Source organism: Ursus americanus, chromosome 7, assembly GCF_024610735.1.
Source record: "Ursus americanus isolate L20-20 chromosome 7, mUrsAme1.1.p, whole genome shotgun sequence".
NCBI classification, from domain to species: Eukaryota; Metazoa; Chordata; class Mammalia; order Carnivora; family Ursidae; genus Ursus; species Ursus americanus.
In genome coordinates, this window is record NC_142133.1 from 47,285,655 (window position 1) to 47,301,016 (window position 15,362).

Below are 15,362 nucleotides of genomic sequence, written 5' to 3' on the forward strand. Positions count from 1 at the left end.
AAGCCTCTGGTCACAACACTTTCATGGACAGATCAATGCAGAGCCCTGTTTTGTATGTGCTTCTGTTGAAAAGCACCTTACTGAATACACGTTGTTGATTTCATGAACACTGAACTCATGACCAACATCACTAAAACTCATGCATGAACGAAGCTCATCTCACACATCCATTTTCTCCCTAAGGCTCCTCTCAGCCTCCCTGTGGTTAGGAACACGAGACGGTATCTGTGCTTGGTTATTTTAAACAGTGAGATCACCCATAAGAAGCACAAAAATGCAAAAAAGTAGCATTCGGTAGACCACCAAAAGGACACTGTTCACCCGTTACTTGTTGAGAGCTGAAACAAAGCACAGCATCAATATACTCGACCTCAGCTGGGAGTGTGTGCATCGGGGGACTCAAATTTTTCCCAGTTCTGGGAATGGCTACACATGGCCACAAAAGTGCCACAGGCCTTGGGGTTACAAATCAATTTGAGCAAGCAGGCCAATTCACAAATATGAAATCTACAAATAATGAGGATTAGCTGTATTTGCATTTGTGTGTTAATGGTTTAAGTAAGCAGCAGCTACCTATTTTCAAATGAAATGTTACACAGAATCTCAAAATCTAAGACAAAAGCTGGTTGATGCAGGGGCCCCATTCTCACAGCCTTCAACCTTCTCTTCTCCACCTGCCCCCGGCCACCTTCCGCAAAAGCACCTTCTGACCACTTAGAGGAGGGCAGAGAACACAAGAGCTGAGCTCGAGACAACGGTGGGGGAAGGTCGGCAGCAGATAGGCTCCCAGCTCTGGATAAACACTATTGGCTGAAGAAAGCTGAGCCAGGCCTGGCCACATGGGAGCCAGCCTAGTGCTCCAGAACAGGCTTTTCAAAAGTAACTACAGATCTTGAGTTTAAATAAAACATTCCAACTGGAGGGGCGCCTGGGTGGCTCAGTCAGTTAAGCATCTGCCTTCGGTTCAGGTCATGATCCCAGGGTCCTGGGATGGAGTCCCTCATCAGGCTCCCTGCTCAGTGGGGAATCTGCTTCTCCCTCTACCCCTCCCCTTGCTCGTGATCTATCTCTCTCTCTCCTGTGGATAAATAAATAAAATCTTAAAAAAAAAAAAAAGATTCTCTCTCTCTCCCTCTATCTCTCCCAGCTCGCACACTCTCTCTCAAAAAAAAAAAAAAAAATTCCAATTGGAATATGTTGCCTCTGTTTTCTTAAATCCCATGCAAGCCAAACAGAACATATCTCACGAATCCCCAGCCTGTGACCTTGGGGGTTTTTTTTAAGTATTTAAGTTACAGTTCTGCTCACACACACACCTTTCCAAGACTGTACTAATTGGTAAGAGGAGCCTAAATTCTGCTTCTGTCTCAGCTACCTCCCTGAGATTTTTAAAAGCCACTTAATTTCTCTGTATCTCAGATTCTCCATCTTTAAAAGTGAGATAACAATATCTGTCATAGGTTATCGGAATAAACAAACTAGACAGGTAATTGTTAAGTGAATGAAAAATGAAAGAATGTATTTTTAAAACTTATTAATGATGGAATTGATATTAAGAGATGAATCAAATCCAGGGTCTCCGGTCAGCCCTCAGGCATCCTCTTATGGAGTAATGACTGTCCCCAGGGTTATTTAAATACATCAAAAAGCCAAGGTGAAACTCTATCTAAAACAATGGCTACCAAGGCTATTAAGCAGTCAAATGTCTCACTGTTAGAGTTACAGCAAGCCGGTAGAAAAACACCGGTTAACTAGATGCTAACCGAAAGCCAAGACTGACAGTTATGCTTTGGTTCATTTAAAACGGGTCACAAAATGATGACCTATAAAGGCAACTGGTTTGGTAGAGGTGGTCTTGCTAGGCAAAGGTTTAGTTTGGTTTATCTGTTCATTTTATGGGAAACAGTTGCTAATTGAAGGGCCCTAGATGGTGATATGACTGGGCACCACTGACCTCTGGAAGGGACCTACTCACACAAGTTCCACGCAGTCTACCAAAGGACTTCTACACAGTTTCCAACTGGGAGACACAGCAAAGAGCTAAAATGCTATGATTAAACCCATGGGCACGTAACCGATTGTCATTTACCAGGAGACTGTGATATCAAACAAATACATTCCCTGGAAAATCCAACCCATACTGCAGGGTCATGGTTGGGGCTGGGGGTAGGCAGAGTGGGAGGGGTGGTTTCGTTTCGCTTTGGGTTTGTTTTTCCTCAATACCCTTATTCTCCCTAAAGTCTCATCCTACCTCAAAATACCTGCACTTCTCTTTTTTTTTTTTTAAGATTTTTTATTTATTTATTGAGAGAGAGGGAGAGAGAGAAGCAGACTCCCCACCGAGCAGGGAGCCCGAGGCGGGGCTCAATCTCAGGACCCCATCATCATGACCTGAGCCAAAGGCAGAAGCCGACTGAGGCACCCAGGCACTCCTTTTACACTTCCCTTTAAATAAAATCTGTTCAACTATATGTATCCATTTTTAATTATTTATTGCTGCCTTTTCAATTAGTATTAGTTTAGAAATGGAGTTGTACAATCTTTTTGCTGAAAACTGCTATTTAAAAACAAAAAACAAGACTCACGTTCTGGCATCCAGCCTCGTAATAACAATAATGCTGCTAAGAACATCCAGCTGCTGTGAAATGTTCGCTGTGCACCAGGGACCATCCAAGCATTGCACACGAATGCTCCTACTACATTTGTTCAACGTGCATTTATTCCACAAGTATTTACTATGTGTCAGGCACTGTGGAAGGCACAAGGCGCTGGGGTGTTCTAGGGCACTGGAAATACAAGCGAAAGAAAAACAGGTCCCTGCCTCGGCTATGTCAGTGATATTTGCTGTGGAGAACATGAAAGCAGGAAAGGGAACAGGGAATACTGGTGGAAGAGATATTCAGCGCCAAATAAGGAGATCAGAAAATCATGGAATGTCTGGTAGGAGATTTAGGCCTTGCTGTGAAGGGAGGTGAAAGGGCAAACCCGGGGGATATCTGAGAGAAGAGCATTCCCTCCAGGAGGAGGGAACAGCAGTGCAAAGACCCTGAGGCAGAAAGGTTCTAGCAAGGATGTCATCATAACTAAGGCAGGATGAGTGAAGAGCAAAGCAGGAGGAAAGGTCAGACAGGTGAGCAAGGCCAGCCCACACTGGAGCTAGGGCAGGTTTCTGGGAGAGGAGCCATAGGAGCCGACCTCACGCATGAACAGGACCACTCTGGCAGGTGTGAGGAACAGACTGTGGAGGGATGAGGACAGATGCGAGAAAGTCAGTTAGGAAGTTACCAAAAGCATCCAAGCGAGAGAACATACTGGTAGTGACAGAACAGAGATGTGAGGAGGTTCTGGATATATTCTGGAAGCTAGAGCTAATAGGACTTGCTGATGAATTGGCTAATTAAAAGGCTGAAAAGAGAGAAGAGAGACGGAGTGGAACAGGAGCAGAGGGGAAGATCAGAAGTCTGGCTTGGGCCCTGCTGAGTCCAGATGTCAAGCAAACAACCAAGTGGGGAGGTTGAGCTGGGAGGTGGATGCGGGAGTCTGGACTTTGGGAGAGGCCTGGGCCAGAGATAAACACAGGGTACTGTCACCATTTAGACATCATTTAAGTCATGGGACTGAATAAGATTTCCAAGGGACTATGTGTAGATTAGGAAAGAAAAGGTCTAGAAGTAATCTAACCATGCAAAGTCAAGGGGAAAAAAGAGCAGCCAGCAAAAGAGAAATGAGAGAGGTGACCGTTGAGGTTGCTGAGAAAATCGAAAGAGTGGGAAGCCACTTGAAGACAGCACTTCAAGGAGGAGAATCTAAGCAAGGGGTTCAGCGTGGCTGGTGGGCCAGATGAGACAAGGATTTGCGAACTGACCTCTGGATGGCGCAACACTGAGGACACTGGGGACCTAAACAAGAACAGTTTTGGTGGTATGGTGGGAGTGAAAGCCTGCCAGCACCTCTCCCCCCAAATCAGGTGAGAATCGGAAGAAAGGCAGTTGAGAAGATACACAGCTAATTAAGACACTGGCCACTTCCACGTGCAGAAATTCAGACCTTGAGACGTTTATGATGTTACGCAAGTTCCCGTAGCTGCTGAGTGGATTCGAAGTCGGGGAGTCTGGCTCCTGAGCCCTGGGTTTAAAACATCACATTATGTGACGTTAACACATAACACACTATACTCATGACTCAGTGTCCTATGTCTTTCCATGAATATTCTAGTAGGTTGCTCAGGAGCACTTCCTGACTCCGAACCTGAAAAGGCTCTGTCCAGGTCCCCTTCCCTGGGCCCATGACCTCCCCAAATAAATCCACACCACCATTTTTTTAAAGATTTTATTTATTTATTTATTTATTTATTTATTTATTTATTTATTTGAGAGAGAGAGAGAGAGAGGGAGAGAGAACGAGCCGGGGGTGGGAGGAGAGGCAGAGGAAGAGGGAAAGAGAATCTCAAGCCAACTCTGTGCTGAGCATGGAACCCGACACAAAGCTCGATTTCACGACTCTGAGATCATGATCTGAGCCAAACTCAGGAGCTGGACGCTTTACTGACTGAGCGACCCATTTTTAAATCCTCAGACTGTCACCTTTTCCCACTCTGTCTTTTCAAAATAATACCATCTGGGGGGGCTTTCCCACTTTTTTAAACTAGGGGTTTTAAAGTGTTTTTAAAGAAATGTTGCCCATCTTGTAGGGCTTCCTCAATCAGTGGAGCCCTGCTCTGGCCAAGGAGGTACTCTCCGTCCCACGCAGCACCAGCAAGCCCCTCTGCCGGCCACTGACAGCGCCCTCCCAGGCATGCCCTGGGTAGAGCACGAGCTGAAAGAAAATTTGTCTTCAGGGCTTCTGATCCCGGAGCTCTTCCCGTGCCTTGCCCACCAGCAGGCCCCCAGGTCACTGCACTGGTCCTAGGGGTGCAACTGCCCCTGCCGCCCTTATACTCAGGGGTGGGGCTGTTTTGTCTCCACAAAAGGAAAAGAACGAAATTGTTCTAGTACCCCATTTCAGTGTAACTGTGGTCACCACGTGCTATTAGTTGAAGCCATGTGTTTTAACATTTGACTGAAGGATGGGCACCTGGGTGGCTCAGCGGGTTAAGCGTCTGCCTTCGGCTCAGGTCATGATCCCAGGGCCCTGGAATTGAATCCCGCATTGGGCTCCTTGCTTAGCAGGAAGCCTGCTTCTCCCTCCACCTGTGCTCCCCCTGCTTGTTCTCTCTGTCAAATAAATAAATAAAATCTTAAAAAGAAAAACATCATGACTATGAGTAGAATAGAAACTTAACACCATAAACACACCCCTTCTGAACCTTGCTGCAACTGCCCTGCAAGAAAAAGACACGGCCCTGGATGACAGACCCAAGAAGCTACCAGCTCTGTCAACTGAATCACTGGTGAGTTTAACACACACATCTGTAATCCCTGCAATGAAACAAAGGAGCACAATGACAACTTGTGCAATGTGGCTAAGTCCCTTAGCGACTGCACCCCTCAGCATTCCCGTCCCAGCCTCCTGGGACCTGTGATAATGGCACTTTTCCAAAAGTACTCTTCAGCACACCGGCTAGAATGATCCCAAAGTGAGCTGGCTTTAGTTGACTGTCTTCATTCAATAAATATATATTGAGCACCTACTGTGGCCAGGCACTCCTCTGAGCACTGGGAATGCAGCAGCAAGCCAAACAGACAAAAATGCCTACCCTTATGAAGAGTACATGGAGGCGAGGGGGGGCGGGCAGGGGAGCAGCAGCAAACACATTTTTATCAGTTAAGTGCTCTGGAAAAAAATTGAGCAGGAAAGGCAGACAGGAGGGCAGGGGCTCAGGGGGTTGACATCATCTTTAATATAGATAATCAGGAAAGGTCTCTGTCAAAGAGTTTGAGCAGAGACCAGATGGAGGTATAAGAGCAAGCATGTGGATATTTGGGGGAAGAAAGAGCACATGTGAAAGAACAGAGGCAGGAATATAGAGAACACTTACCGAGTTCTGAGTTAGATAAGGAAGAGACAACCTGCGTGACGCTCAGCGCCAAGCCTGCAGTGTCTGCACACAGACCAGCCTGGAAGACCTCTCTGTAATGATTACCAAAAGCTGGACACCAAACCAGCCCTCGAGCTGCAGAATGCTACCCAGGAAGCTGCTGCGCGGGATTGGAGGCTGGATTCCGGAGCTTTACTCTACAATCTAAGACCCCAGCCTCCTGCCCCCCCCCAACAGTGCCCTCTACAGAGGGGTCGAGCATCCAGTCCTGCCACTGACTGACCTGACCTCTGCAGGGGATAAGACAGCCCACAGAACAGAGATTTTCCCTCAAAATGTGGCCCAGGCACCTGTGGCCGTCCCCAAGACCCTTCCGAGCAGTCTGTAAGGTCAGAACTATTTCAATAATAATACTTAAGATATTTTCCTCTTTTGCTCTCTTTCTCTCACAAGTGTACAAATCGAATTTTCTAGAGGCTACAGGCGTGGGATAACATCACTGCTATGATGGTTAATAGCATGTGTCCTTATGTATTCTTGTGTTTTACTAATATTTTCATTAACCCACGTACATAAAGGCTCTTTGGAGTCCTCAATACTTTTTTTAGAATGTAGAGGGGTCCTGAAATCAAAAAGTTTGAGAACTGAGAGAGTAAAAAGGCCATGAAGACAGGTTCAAGAATCAAGAGAAACAGTGACTTTATCAAGACTCACTCATCACACTATAATTACGAATGGATTTGCAAAAGTGAAAAACGTTTGCTTTCATAGGAAAGGATGGACTTCTGTTTTGAATAACAAGAGCGCAGATGCCCTACCTTACGTTCGAGACTATCCCTGCTGCGGACTTCCCTCTCCAGCCACCGCGCCTCCTGCCTTCCTAGAGGGAGAGCCTCCGCCGGTCCGCAGCCCCGGACGCGTTAGGGAGGTCAGTGTGACTCCCCGGTCAGCCCCGTGGGCCAGGAAGGCTCAATTAGGTCACCCTCTCCTTTGCTGTGGTTAGGGCCATGAATAAAATTACCACTAGCCAGGGTGACGGGGCCCACAATGTTGCGCAGGTGTCACAGGTGGGCCGACCTAGGATCCGAGGGCGCACAGGCCATCCAAAGGACGAGCCTAGGATCACCCCCCTCCCCAGCTCCAGAGATCCGGGGATCAGACCCACCGATACAAACATAAAAATCAACCTCCACAGAGCTCGGAAGAGAAGAACTTGAGAACGTCAGAAAATTCCAGGCTTAAGAAAACTGATCAGGAGAAGGAAACATTGATCTCGAAAGAGGGCCAGCCTCGGAGACGCTAGACTGTCCGATTTCCGCTCGGCTTCTGCTCCTGGAGGGCTGGGTGGACCTGGGCCGGTCACCGGGACTCCCTCGCCTGGGCTCCCCTCACCTGCAAAACGCTAATGCGAATATCTAGGGAAGCGCCTGTGCGGGAACGCGAGGCTGTCAGATGCAGTTACTTCGCGAATGCGCTTTGTGACCTAGGGCAAAAAGGTCCCTCTCTGAGCCTCAGTTTCCCAGATCGGTAAAACAAAGGAAATGGCTTCAGCTCCCCCAGATCCCTTCTAACTCAGGAACTGAATATATAAAGGTTAAGTGAAGCAGCTGCGGGCGCTTATACCATCTCGATAAGAGCTGGAGAAATTAAACGCTAGGGAAAAGAGGCAGAACAAACTTCCAAAGTCAATGTGCCAAGTCCCTGCACCGTTCGGTCTTCGAAGACTCATCCGACCGACGTCCCCTAAAGCCCGCGAAGCCGGCTGGAGAGACCCAGGAGACCCCGCCGGGACTCTCTTTTGCCGCCCTGCCCAATGGCGAGGGCTGGGGACAGAGTCTCATGCGGCCGGGGGCTGCGCCCCCGCCAGAAAGGGGAAGCCAGCAAGAAGGCGCGGCCGGGAGAGGGGGCTCGGGATCCGAGCGCGCGGTGCTTCGCGGCTTGGGAAACACCCTCGCGAGGTGCGGGAAAACCGCCTCGCCCGCGCGGGACGCGCGCCTTACCTGGGGCTTGAGCTCGCAGTTGGCGGAGGCAAGCGCGCCGCGCTGCGGAGCTGCGCTCGTGGGCAGGAGGCAGAGGGTCGGCAGCAGGAACCAGCTCCAGGGACTCATCCTCCCCACCGCGGCTCGGACGCCCGGGGCGCGCGGGGAAAGGGTCAGGCAGCACGGACCGCACAGCCCGGCTGGCCGGCGGCCGCGGAGCTGCGGACTAGCCGGGCGCCCGCCATGGCGCGCGGGGCTCGGGGGACCGGGGGCGCTGGCCGGCCGCCCCGCGCCTGGCGTCTGCTCCCGGTGCAGTTCGCGCGGCCGCGTGCGGGAGGGGCCGGGGGAGCCGGGCGGCGGCGGCCACGTGGGGCCGGGCCGTGACTCCCCACCCCTCACCCCGCTGCCCCTCAGCTCCGCGCGGAAGCGGCCGCGGCAGTTGGGCGGCCGGGCTTCCCCTGCCTAGAGCCGGCCGGAGCTGCGGCGCTCGGTGTGAGCCGGCCAGAAGGGAAAGGTGAAGCTCCCGCGCCGTCTTCCAGCCTCACACAAAAATCCTATTGGCTTCCATCCTCACGTCCGTGTTTACGCTACCAGTTCTGAGGGTGGGTCTTGATTGAAAGAGATAGACCGAAGAAACAAATCATAGGCTATTTTTTAAAGGAAAGCTCATTTCAACGAAGGAAACGGCATTGAAGTTTTGTCTGTAGAAGAGGGGAATAGTCAGTGTGTGCATACACTTAAAAGTCCGGAACCACGAAAGCCGGCACTCTATTAAGTGTCCTCTTAAGGGATTTGGGGTAATAATATTAAGCATGTGAACACCAAAGTCGGGATTACTTCACAGATTAGATGAGGACATTGATGGAAAGCATCTTGTTTGATGCACATAGAAAGCGTGCAAAATGTATTTGCTCCCTTTCTGCCCGAAACTTTCCAAGGGCCTTTTCACAGCATTGATCCTTCAGGAAGAAAAAAATATCAAAGCACCAGCTGTGCCCAGCCCCTGCCACCTCCTCCCTGAGGCCTGAGTGCACTTTGCACCAACCTTTCTGTACAACCCAGACTTGGGCGAGATCACCTTCTGAGGAGTGTAGCAGGGGTTCCTAATTCTAAGTCTCTGTCCATTCTGAGACTCTCTGGATAGAAACTGGAAGCAAAGGCGGGGAGGGATTGGGGGGTGTTGGGAGAGCAGGCGCAGTGGCCTAGATTTACACAAGAAAAGGGGGGGCGTTTTCTACAATACTCCAGCAAAGAACCCCTGGCTTTACCCAGTCTTTCGAGCTTTCCTTCCACAGGCGTTGAAGTTTCAGGTGTTTTGGTGAAATCGCTACATTTTTCCTGTTCTAAGTTTCAGTGAGGATTTGCTTTCTGGAGTTGACTCTCTGGTCTTCAAACGACCCCCTTTCAGCAGGGCAGCAAACCTTGCTCCCCCCCCCCCCCGCCCCCGCCAACAAGCGACCCGAAGTACAGCGTGTCCGGGTTTTCAGGTTACCAGCACTGCCACCTACTGGCAAAAATATTCTCTCTGGTTGTGCGATGAAAACATCAGGAACTATTACCTCATGCTCTTTCCCCCACTCCAGACGACGTCTCCACCCATCAGCTGGGGCTAGAGGGAAACGGGGCTAGACGCTGAGTTTGTTAGTTTTCTCCCATTGTTTGTCTCTCCCCTATTCCCTTGATTCCTGCTCTTTAGGATGTCCTTCCTTTTACTTACTTCGAATTTATTTTGCTTTTCTTTTTCTGGCTGCTTAAGGGGCCATGTTAGGTCGTTAACTTTAAACCTTTCTTTTCTAATATAAGCATGTTAAAGCTATAAATTTCTCTCTCAGTACTGCTAGCTGCATTGCCCAGATTTTTGAAAAGCTGTACTTTCATGATCATTCAGTTTCTAATACTTTTTTTTTTCCAGATTTAATTTTTTTACTTGAGAGAGAGAACATGAGGGAGAGAGCACGAGCAGGAGAAGTAGCAGAGGGAAGGAGAGAAGCAGGCTTCCCACTGAGCAAGGAGCCTGACGGGGGATTCAATCTCAGGACCCTAAGATCATGAACTGAGCTGAAGGCAGCCACTTAACCGACTGAGCCAGCCAGGTGCCCCTGGAATATTTTCGAATTTCCCTGGTGGCTTTTTTCTTTGACCATGGATAGTTTAAAAGTATGTTGTTTAATTTTCAAATTACAGATTTTTCCTAGACATCTTGTTAATGATTTCTGATCGAACTCCACTGTAATCTGAGAACATACTCAGATTATTGCAGTCATTTTATATTAACTGGGACTTGTTTAATGGCCCAGGATATGATCATACACTGAATTTGAAATGTCTAGTGTATGAATAATTTTGTTTGGTTCTAATACTATTTTTAGGTGGAGCTTACTGCCTTAGACCTATCATTAAGTGAAGTTCATTCTGTAAGATATTCAACGTCCAAACATTCAACAAATTCACACTACACAATATACATTGTCTATACAGACATTCCTGAGTTCCACAGATTTCACAGGCTGGCATGACTGGGTCCTCACCTATCTCCTAGGCTGACTGGCCTTCCTGGCTTCCCCTTCGTGGTTAGGAAGGAGATGTTAAACATCCCCTAGCCTCCTCTCTGCCCATCCACAGAGTTTCTGTATCCAGTTCAAGTCCTGACTTGAGTATTGTCCTCGCATCCCATTGCCAGAGACCTGGATGTTCCTAAACTTTTCCCTGCTTTTTTCTGTTTCTCCTTCATATACAGTTGATGTCCATGTCCTATGTCCATGTACTCGTAAGCTCTTCCTTCTGTGCCCCTACCAATGGATTCTTGAATTTACACAAATTTGTGAGGCTTGTCCCCTGCACAGCAGTCACCTGAGGAAATTATATGCCAGAGGCCTATTCGTTCATTCCCCAAAATCAGATCTTCCCTCAGAAACAAAGTTTTCAGGGTGCACAGAAGATTTGCGGTGGCTTCCACTACATCTCTGTGTGCTCGCCCGGCCTCGCCCGGCCAGCCTAGCTTGACCGACCTGCAGCCATTCAAATCCTAAATCACTTAACACACTGCACACTTCCTAAGATGGTCAGGACAGCCCAGGGGTGGAGAGTAGGTCCCTTGATCCTGCCTCCTGGTATTCACACTTTTGTTGAATTGCCTCCCCTTGAGTGTGAGCAGGACCTGTGACGTGCTTCTCACCCATGGAAGGTGACAAAGATGATGGGATGTACGTGGTTCCTTGTATGGGATTACACGAGAACATGATGCCAGTCTTGCTAGAGTCTCTCCATGGCCATCATGAGTCCTACAGCCATGAGGAAATGACTTCTGCCAACAACCTGAGTGAGCACAGAAGCTGATCCTTCCCCAGTAGAGCCTCTGGTGAGAGCCCCGTCCTGGGCAGCACCTGGACTGTAGCCTTGTGTTACCCTACACAGACCCAGTTAAGCCATGCCTGAGCTCCTGACCCAGAGAGACTGTGAGACAATAAGTGTGTGCTGTTCTAATCCACTGGGTTAGTGATTTGTTACGCAGCAACAGAAAACTAATACACCGGGTGAAGTGGAGTGCCGGGAATTCCAGCCGGGGGCTCTAGCATCCGAGTGTGCGCTCAAAGGGAGGCACTGCAGACCTGCTTCCTGCCTGTCCAGGCCTTCAGGCTCCATGCGTTCCCAAAGAGGGGCCAGACTTCTGCCACGCTCTCTTGGTCACCGGTATTGGCGCCAGAATTTGTAAGTGGGAAAGGGTAGCAATTATCCCACAGCTGCTTCTGCTTAGCAAGTACACTATGTGTACCTAGATCCTGGGAAAGGGAAAACCTCCCTGACAGCAGGGAGTGGTCTAGCTTTATCAGCGAGGCCTTGGTGTTGCTAGGAGTTGGCAATATCCACAGCCAGGTCGTGGTGTTCTCCTACTGATCCTCGTATATTGAACGTAAACAATTTCGCAGCACATCAGCAACTGACAAGGTCACTCTGAGACTGTGGTGGAGGAAGACGAAAACCAGATGACTCCATAATCGTGTCTCCGTACAGACTACACATGAACCTTGTCCAAGCCACAAAAAGGACCAGACATCCCCATGTCCTGGCTAATGAGTGACTGTTGCTTCTTCCCCAATCCCAGCGTTAGTCTTTATGATTTCCCCCACCTTATAGACAAAGATGTTTTAAGATACCGTTCTGGGCCAAATTGTGTGCCCCCGAAAAATACAATGTTGAAGCCCATACCCCGGTACCTCAGGATACGACTGTATTTGAAGACAGGGTCTTTAAAGAAGTGATTAAAATAAGATGGTGACTGTAGGCCCAAATCCAATCTGGTGGCTGTCCATGTAAGGGGAGGAAATCTGGATGCACAACAGAGACACCAGGGACACGCAGGCCCAGAGGGACAGCCATGTGAGGACACTGGAAGAAGGCGGCCCTTCTGCCGGCCAAGGAAAGAGGCTTCAGGAGAAAACACACCTGCTGACACCTTGACTTTGAACTTCTGGCCTCCAGACCTGTGAGAAAATAAATTTCTATTGTTTAAGCAACTGAGTCTGTGGCATTTTGTTATGGGAACCAGAGCAAGCTACTGCAGATGTCCAGTCAGAATTATACCCACTTCCTCAGAACACCCAATGGAGAGCTGAGCCCTGCTTCCTTGAACCTTCCCCCGAGTCATCTAACAAAACAAACCAAATTCTATAACAAGTTCTCCCCTTACCCTCTTACCGAGATGCCCCCCGGTTTCCCAAGGTATAAGCTTTTCCTCTCTGCAAAGAGCACTAAGTCTAACTAATTCAACTTCAGGTGTGTCCCCGGTGGTCTTCGGCTAACAGGCATTGGTAAGTGTCTGTCTACCTGGGGCAACTTCAGCCCGCCCCTAAGCCATCCCTTTCATTTCCACTGGTCTTGCATCAGACCTTGCGTGAGGAGAAGTTCTCCCCATATTGACACATTTTTACTCTTCTCCCTCCTCCTCTCCTGCCTCTCCCCTGCCCACATGCCACAGGGGTGAGGCTGCACTGAGGGGAGTGGTATCTCACTCCCAGGAGCCTGGTGCAATGTTGGTGCCTGTATGACTGACTCCTGACAGAAAGGGCTGAGCAGTACGTCGGGGTGAACTGAGGCCTGCCAGGAGAGCACTGGAGCTAGCGGTCTGCTCACGGGCAGCTGGCAGACTGCAGGGCATATGCAAGGAGAGGGAGAGAGCGGGACTGCACCACGTCTGCAAGAACTGGTTTTTTCAGAGACGGAGGAAAGGAGAAGAAACTGGAGACAAGGAAACTGCAGAAGCCTGCTGGGGGATAAGATGGCAGAGATGGTGGCCAGGGAATTCTTACTACATTTTACTCTTCATAAGCAATGAAAATTTGAAGAAATTTTCCATGAAATTTAAATTACACACCAACCTTTCAGAAGTGGGTTTTGGGGCCTCTGACAGTATAGCATTTGGTTTCAACAGGGCCTGGGGAAGAGAGAAGACTTCCAAAGGGGAACCAATCACATGCAAGTGGCTAAATGTGTAATTTTTACTATGAATCTAAAGTAAACAAAACTGGGACGCCTGGGTGGCTCAGTCGGTTGGGTGTCTGGCTTCAGTTCAGGTCGTGATCCCAGGGTCCTGGGATTGAGTCCCATGTGTCAGGCTCCTTGCTCAGCAGGGAGCCTGCTTCTCCCTCTCCCTCTGCCTGCCTCTCCCCCTGCTTGTGCATGCTCTCTCTCTCTCTGTCAAATAAATAAATAAAATCTTTAAAAAAATAAAATAAAAATAAAAGCAGCTGTGGTAATACTAATATGCAGCCAGGGTCCAGAGACAGACAGACAAAAAGAAAATTATAAGATGGTAGGATGTGTGCAACCACACAGCCCATAACTGAGCCCATCATTCCAGGGTTTCCCAGTGAAATGTTGTTTAAAGGGAGACACCACATTTGAGCACAAGTTAGCCAGGGAACAGCATTCCAGGGAGAGAGAACAATATAGGCAAAGGCCCTGAGGCACAAGAGAGAGTTAGCCATGTTTACAGAATTTGTTCTGATTGACACCTAGACCCAGGCAGACAACAGTGAGAAAGGGAAAGAAGCAGGGGCCTGAGGGTGAAGAGCCTGTGGCCAGTCTGAGGAGTTCGGCGCCCGCGTGAGAGGCACCTAGGCACCGTCCAAGGAGAGGAGTTGCACTACCAAATGTGGGCTTGAGCATGGAGGGGACCTGAAGGGAGCCAGAGAACACATGGTAAGACCAGTTAGGAGACACAGAGGGGACCTGGGCCTGGTTCTGGCAGGGGACGAAAAGATGAGAAGTGACACTGAGGAAGTGAAACCCACCCAGCTAGTGGTTGATTGGATGTGGGAGGGAGGAGGAACAAGAAGCTGCCTGGAATTAGTGCCCAGAAAGGACTAGACCACACCCTCTGGCCTCTGCCCTGCCGCCAACGCGGTAAGGGGGGAGTGAACACCCACAGACCCAAATTTCATATGTGCTTCGATGGCTCTCCGTGCAGCAAGAACAATAGGGCGAGAGGGGATCCTCTCTCTGAGTCCCTCCCTGCTTAGCAATACCAACTTCTAGATCCTCCCAGCCTCCCCCGTAGGCCCCCTAAGCTGCCCCGGCCTTCCCAGGCACCCAGCTGGCTTTGCGCTCTGTCAGAGTCTTACTTACAAACTCATGGAGTTTCCCTGTGGCCTGAGACTGGAAAAGCCAGACAGAGCTGTCTCATCTTGTCTCCACCTCAGCTATGTCACCTCAGGCAAGTCACACGACCTCTCTAAACTTTAGCTTCCTCATCCACAAAATGGGAATAATAATACTTATCTTGCAGAAATGTTGTAAAAATTGAAACTAATGTCATACATAAGGAGCCAAGCAAGAGAGATAAAACTGAAAATAGATCATATAATACAGAAAAATTCCTAATTTTTAAAAAAGAGAGAAAGAAAAAGGACATCGACCTAGTGAGAAAACCTACAAAGATCATAAAAAGGCAAAAGAAACAAAGAGAAGGAGGGAAGGAAGAAAAGAAGGAGGAAGGAGGGTGAGGGGCATGAAGGAAAAATAAAATAGTCCATAGACAAAAAGATCCTCATCAGCTAACCCAATAAAAGCAAATTAATTCTGGAGAAGGATGGTGGTGAGGGTTGCACAAGAACGCGAGCGTACTTAACGCCACAGAGCTGTACGCTTCGAAATGATGGCAATGGTAAATGCCAGGTAGAGCCTACCATAACTTTAAAAATGGAATAAATAGGGGCGCCTGGGTGGCGCAGTCGTTAAGCGTCTGCCTTCGGCTCAGGGCGTGATCCCAGCTTTGTGGGATGGAGCCCCACATCAGGCTCCTCTGCTATGAGCCTGCTTCTTCCTCTCCCACTCCCCCTGCTTGTGTTCCCTCTCTCGCTGGCTGTCTCTCTCTGTCAAATAAATAAATAAAATCTTTTAAAAAAATG

The 15,362-nt window shown here is 49.0% G+C and overlaps 1 protein-coding gene across 2 annotated transcripts in view; it reads right to left on the minus strand.

The window, feature by feature from the left end:
• TRABD2A (TraB domain containing 2A) overlaps positions 1-8,412 on the minus strand; it is a 47,903-nt gene extending 39,491 nt beyond the window's left edge. For both annotated transcript variants that reach the window (XM_087863626.1, XM_045808916.2), the window contains exon 1: positions 7,978-8,412. In XM_087863626.1, coding sequence (XP_087719752.1) covers positions 7,978-8,085 — 108 coding nt within the window. In that variant the 5' untranslated portion in view covers positions 8,086-8,412. The remainder of the gene's footprint in view (positions 1-7,977) is intronic.
• Positions 8,413-15,362: the final 6,950 nt, after the last annotated feature.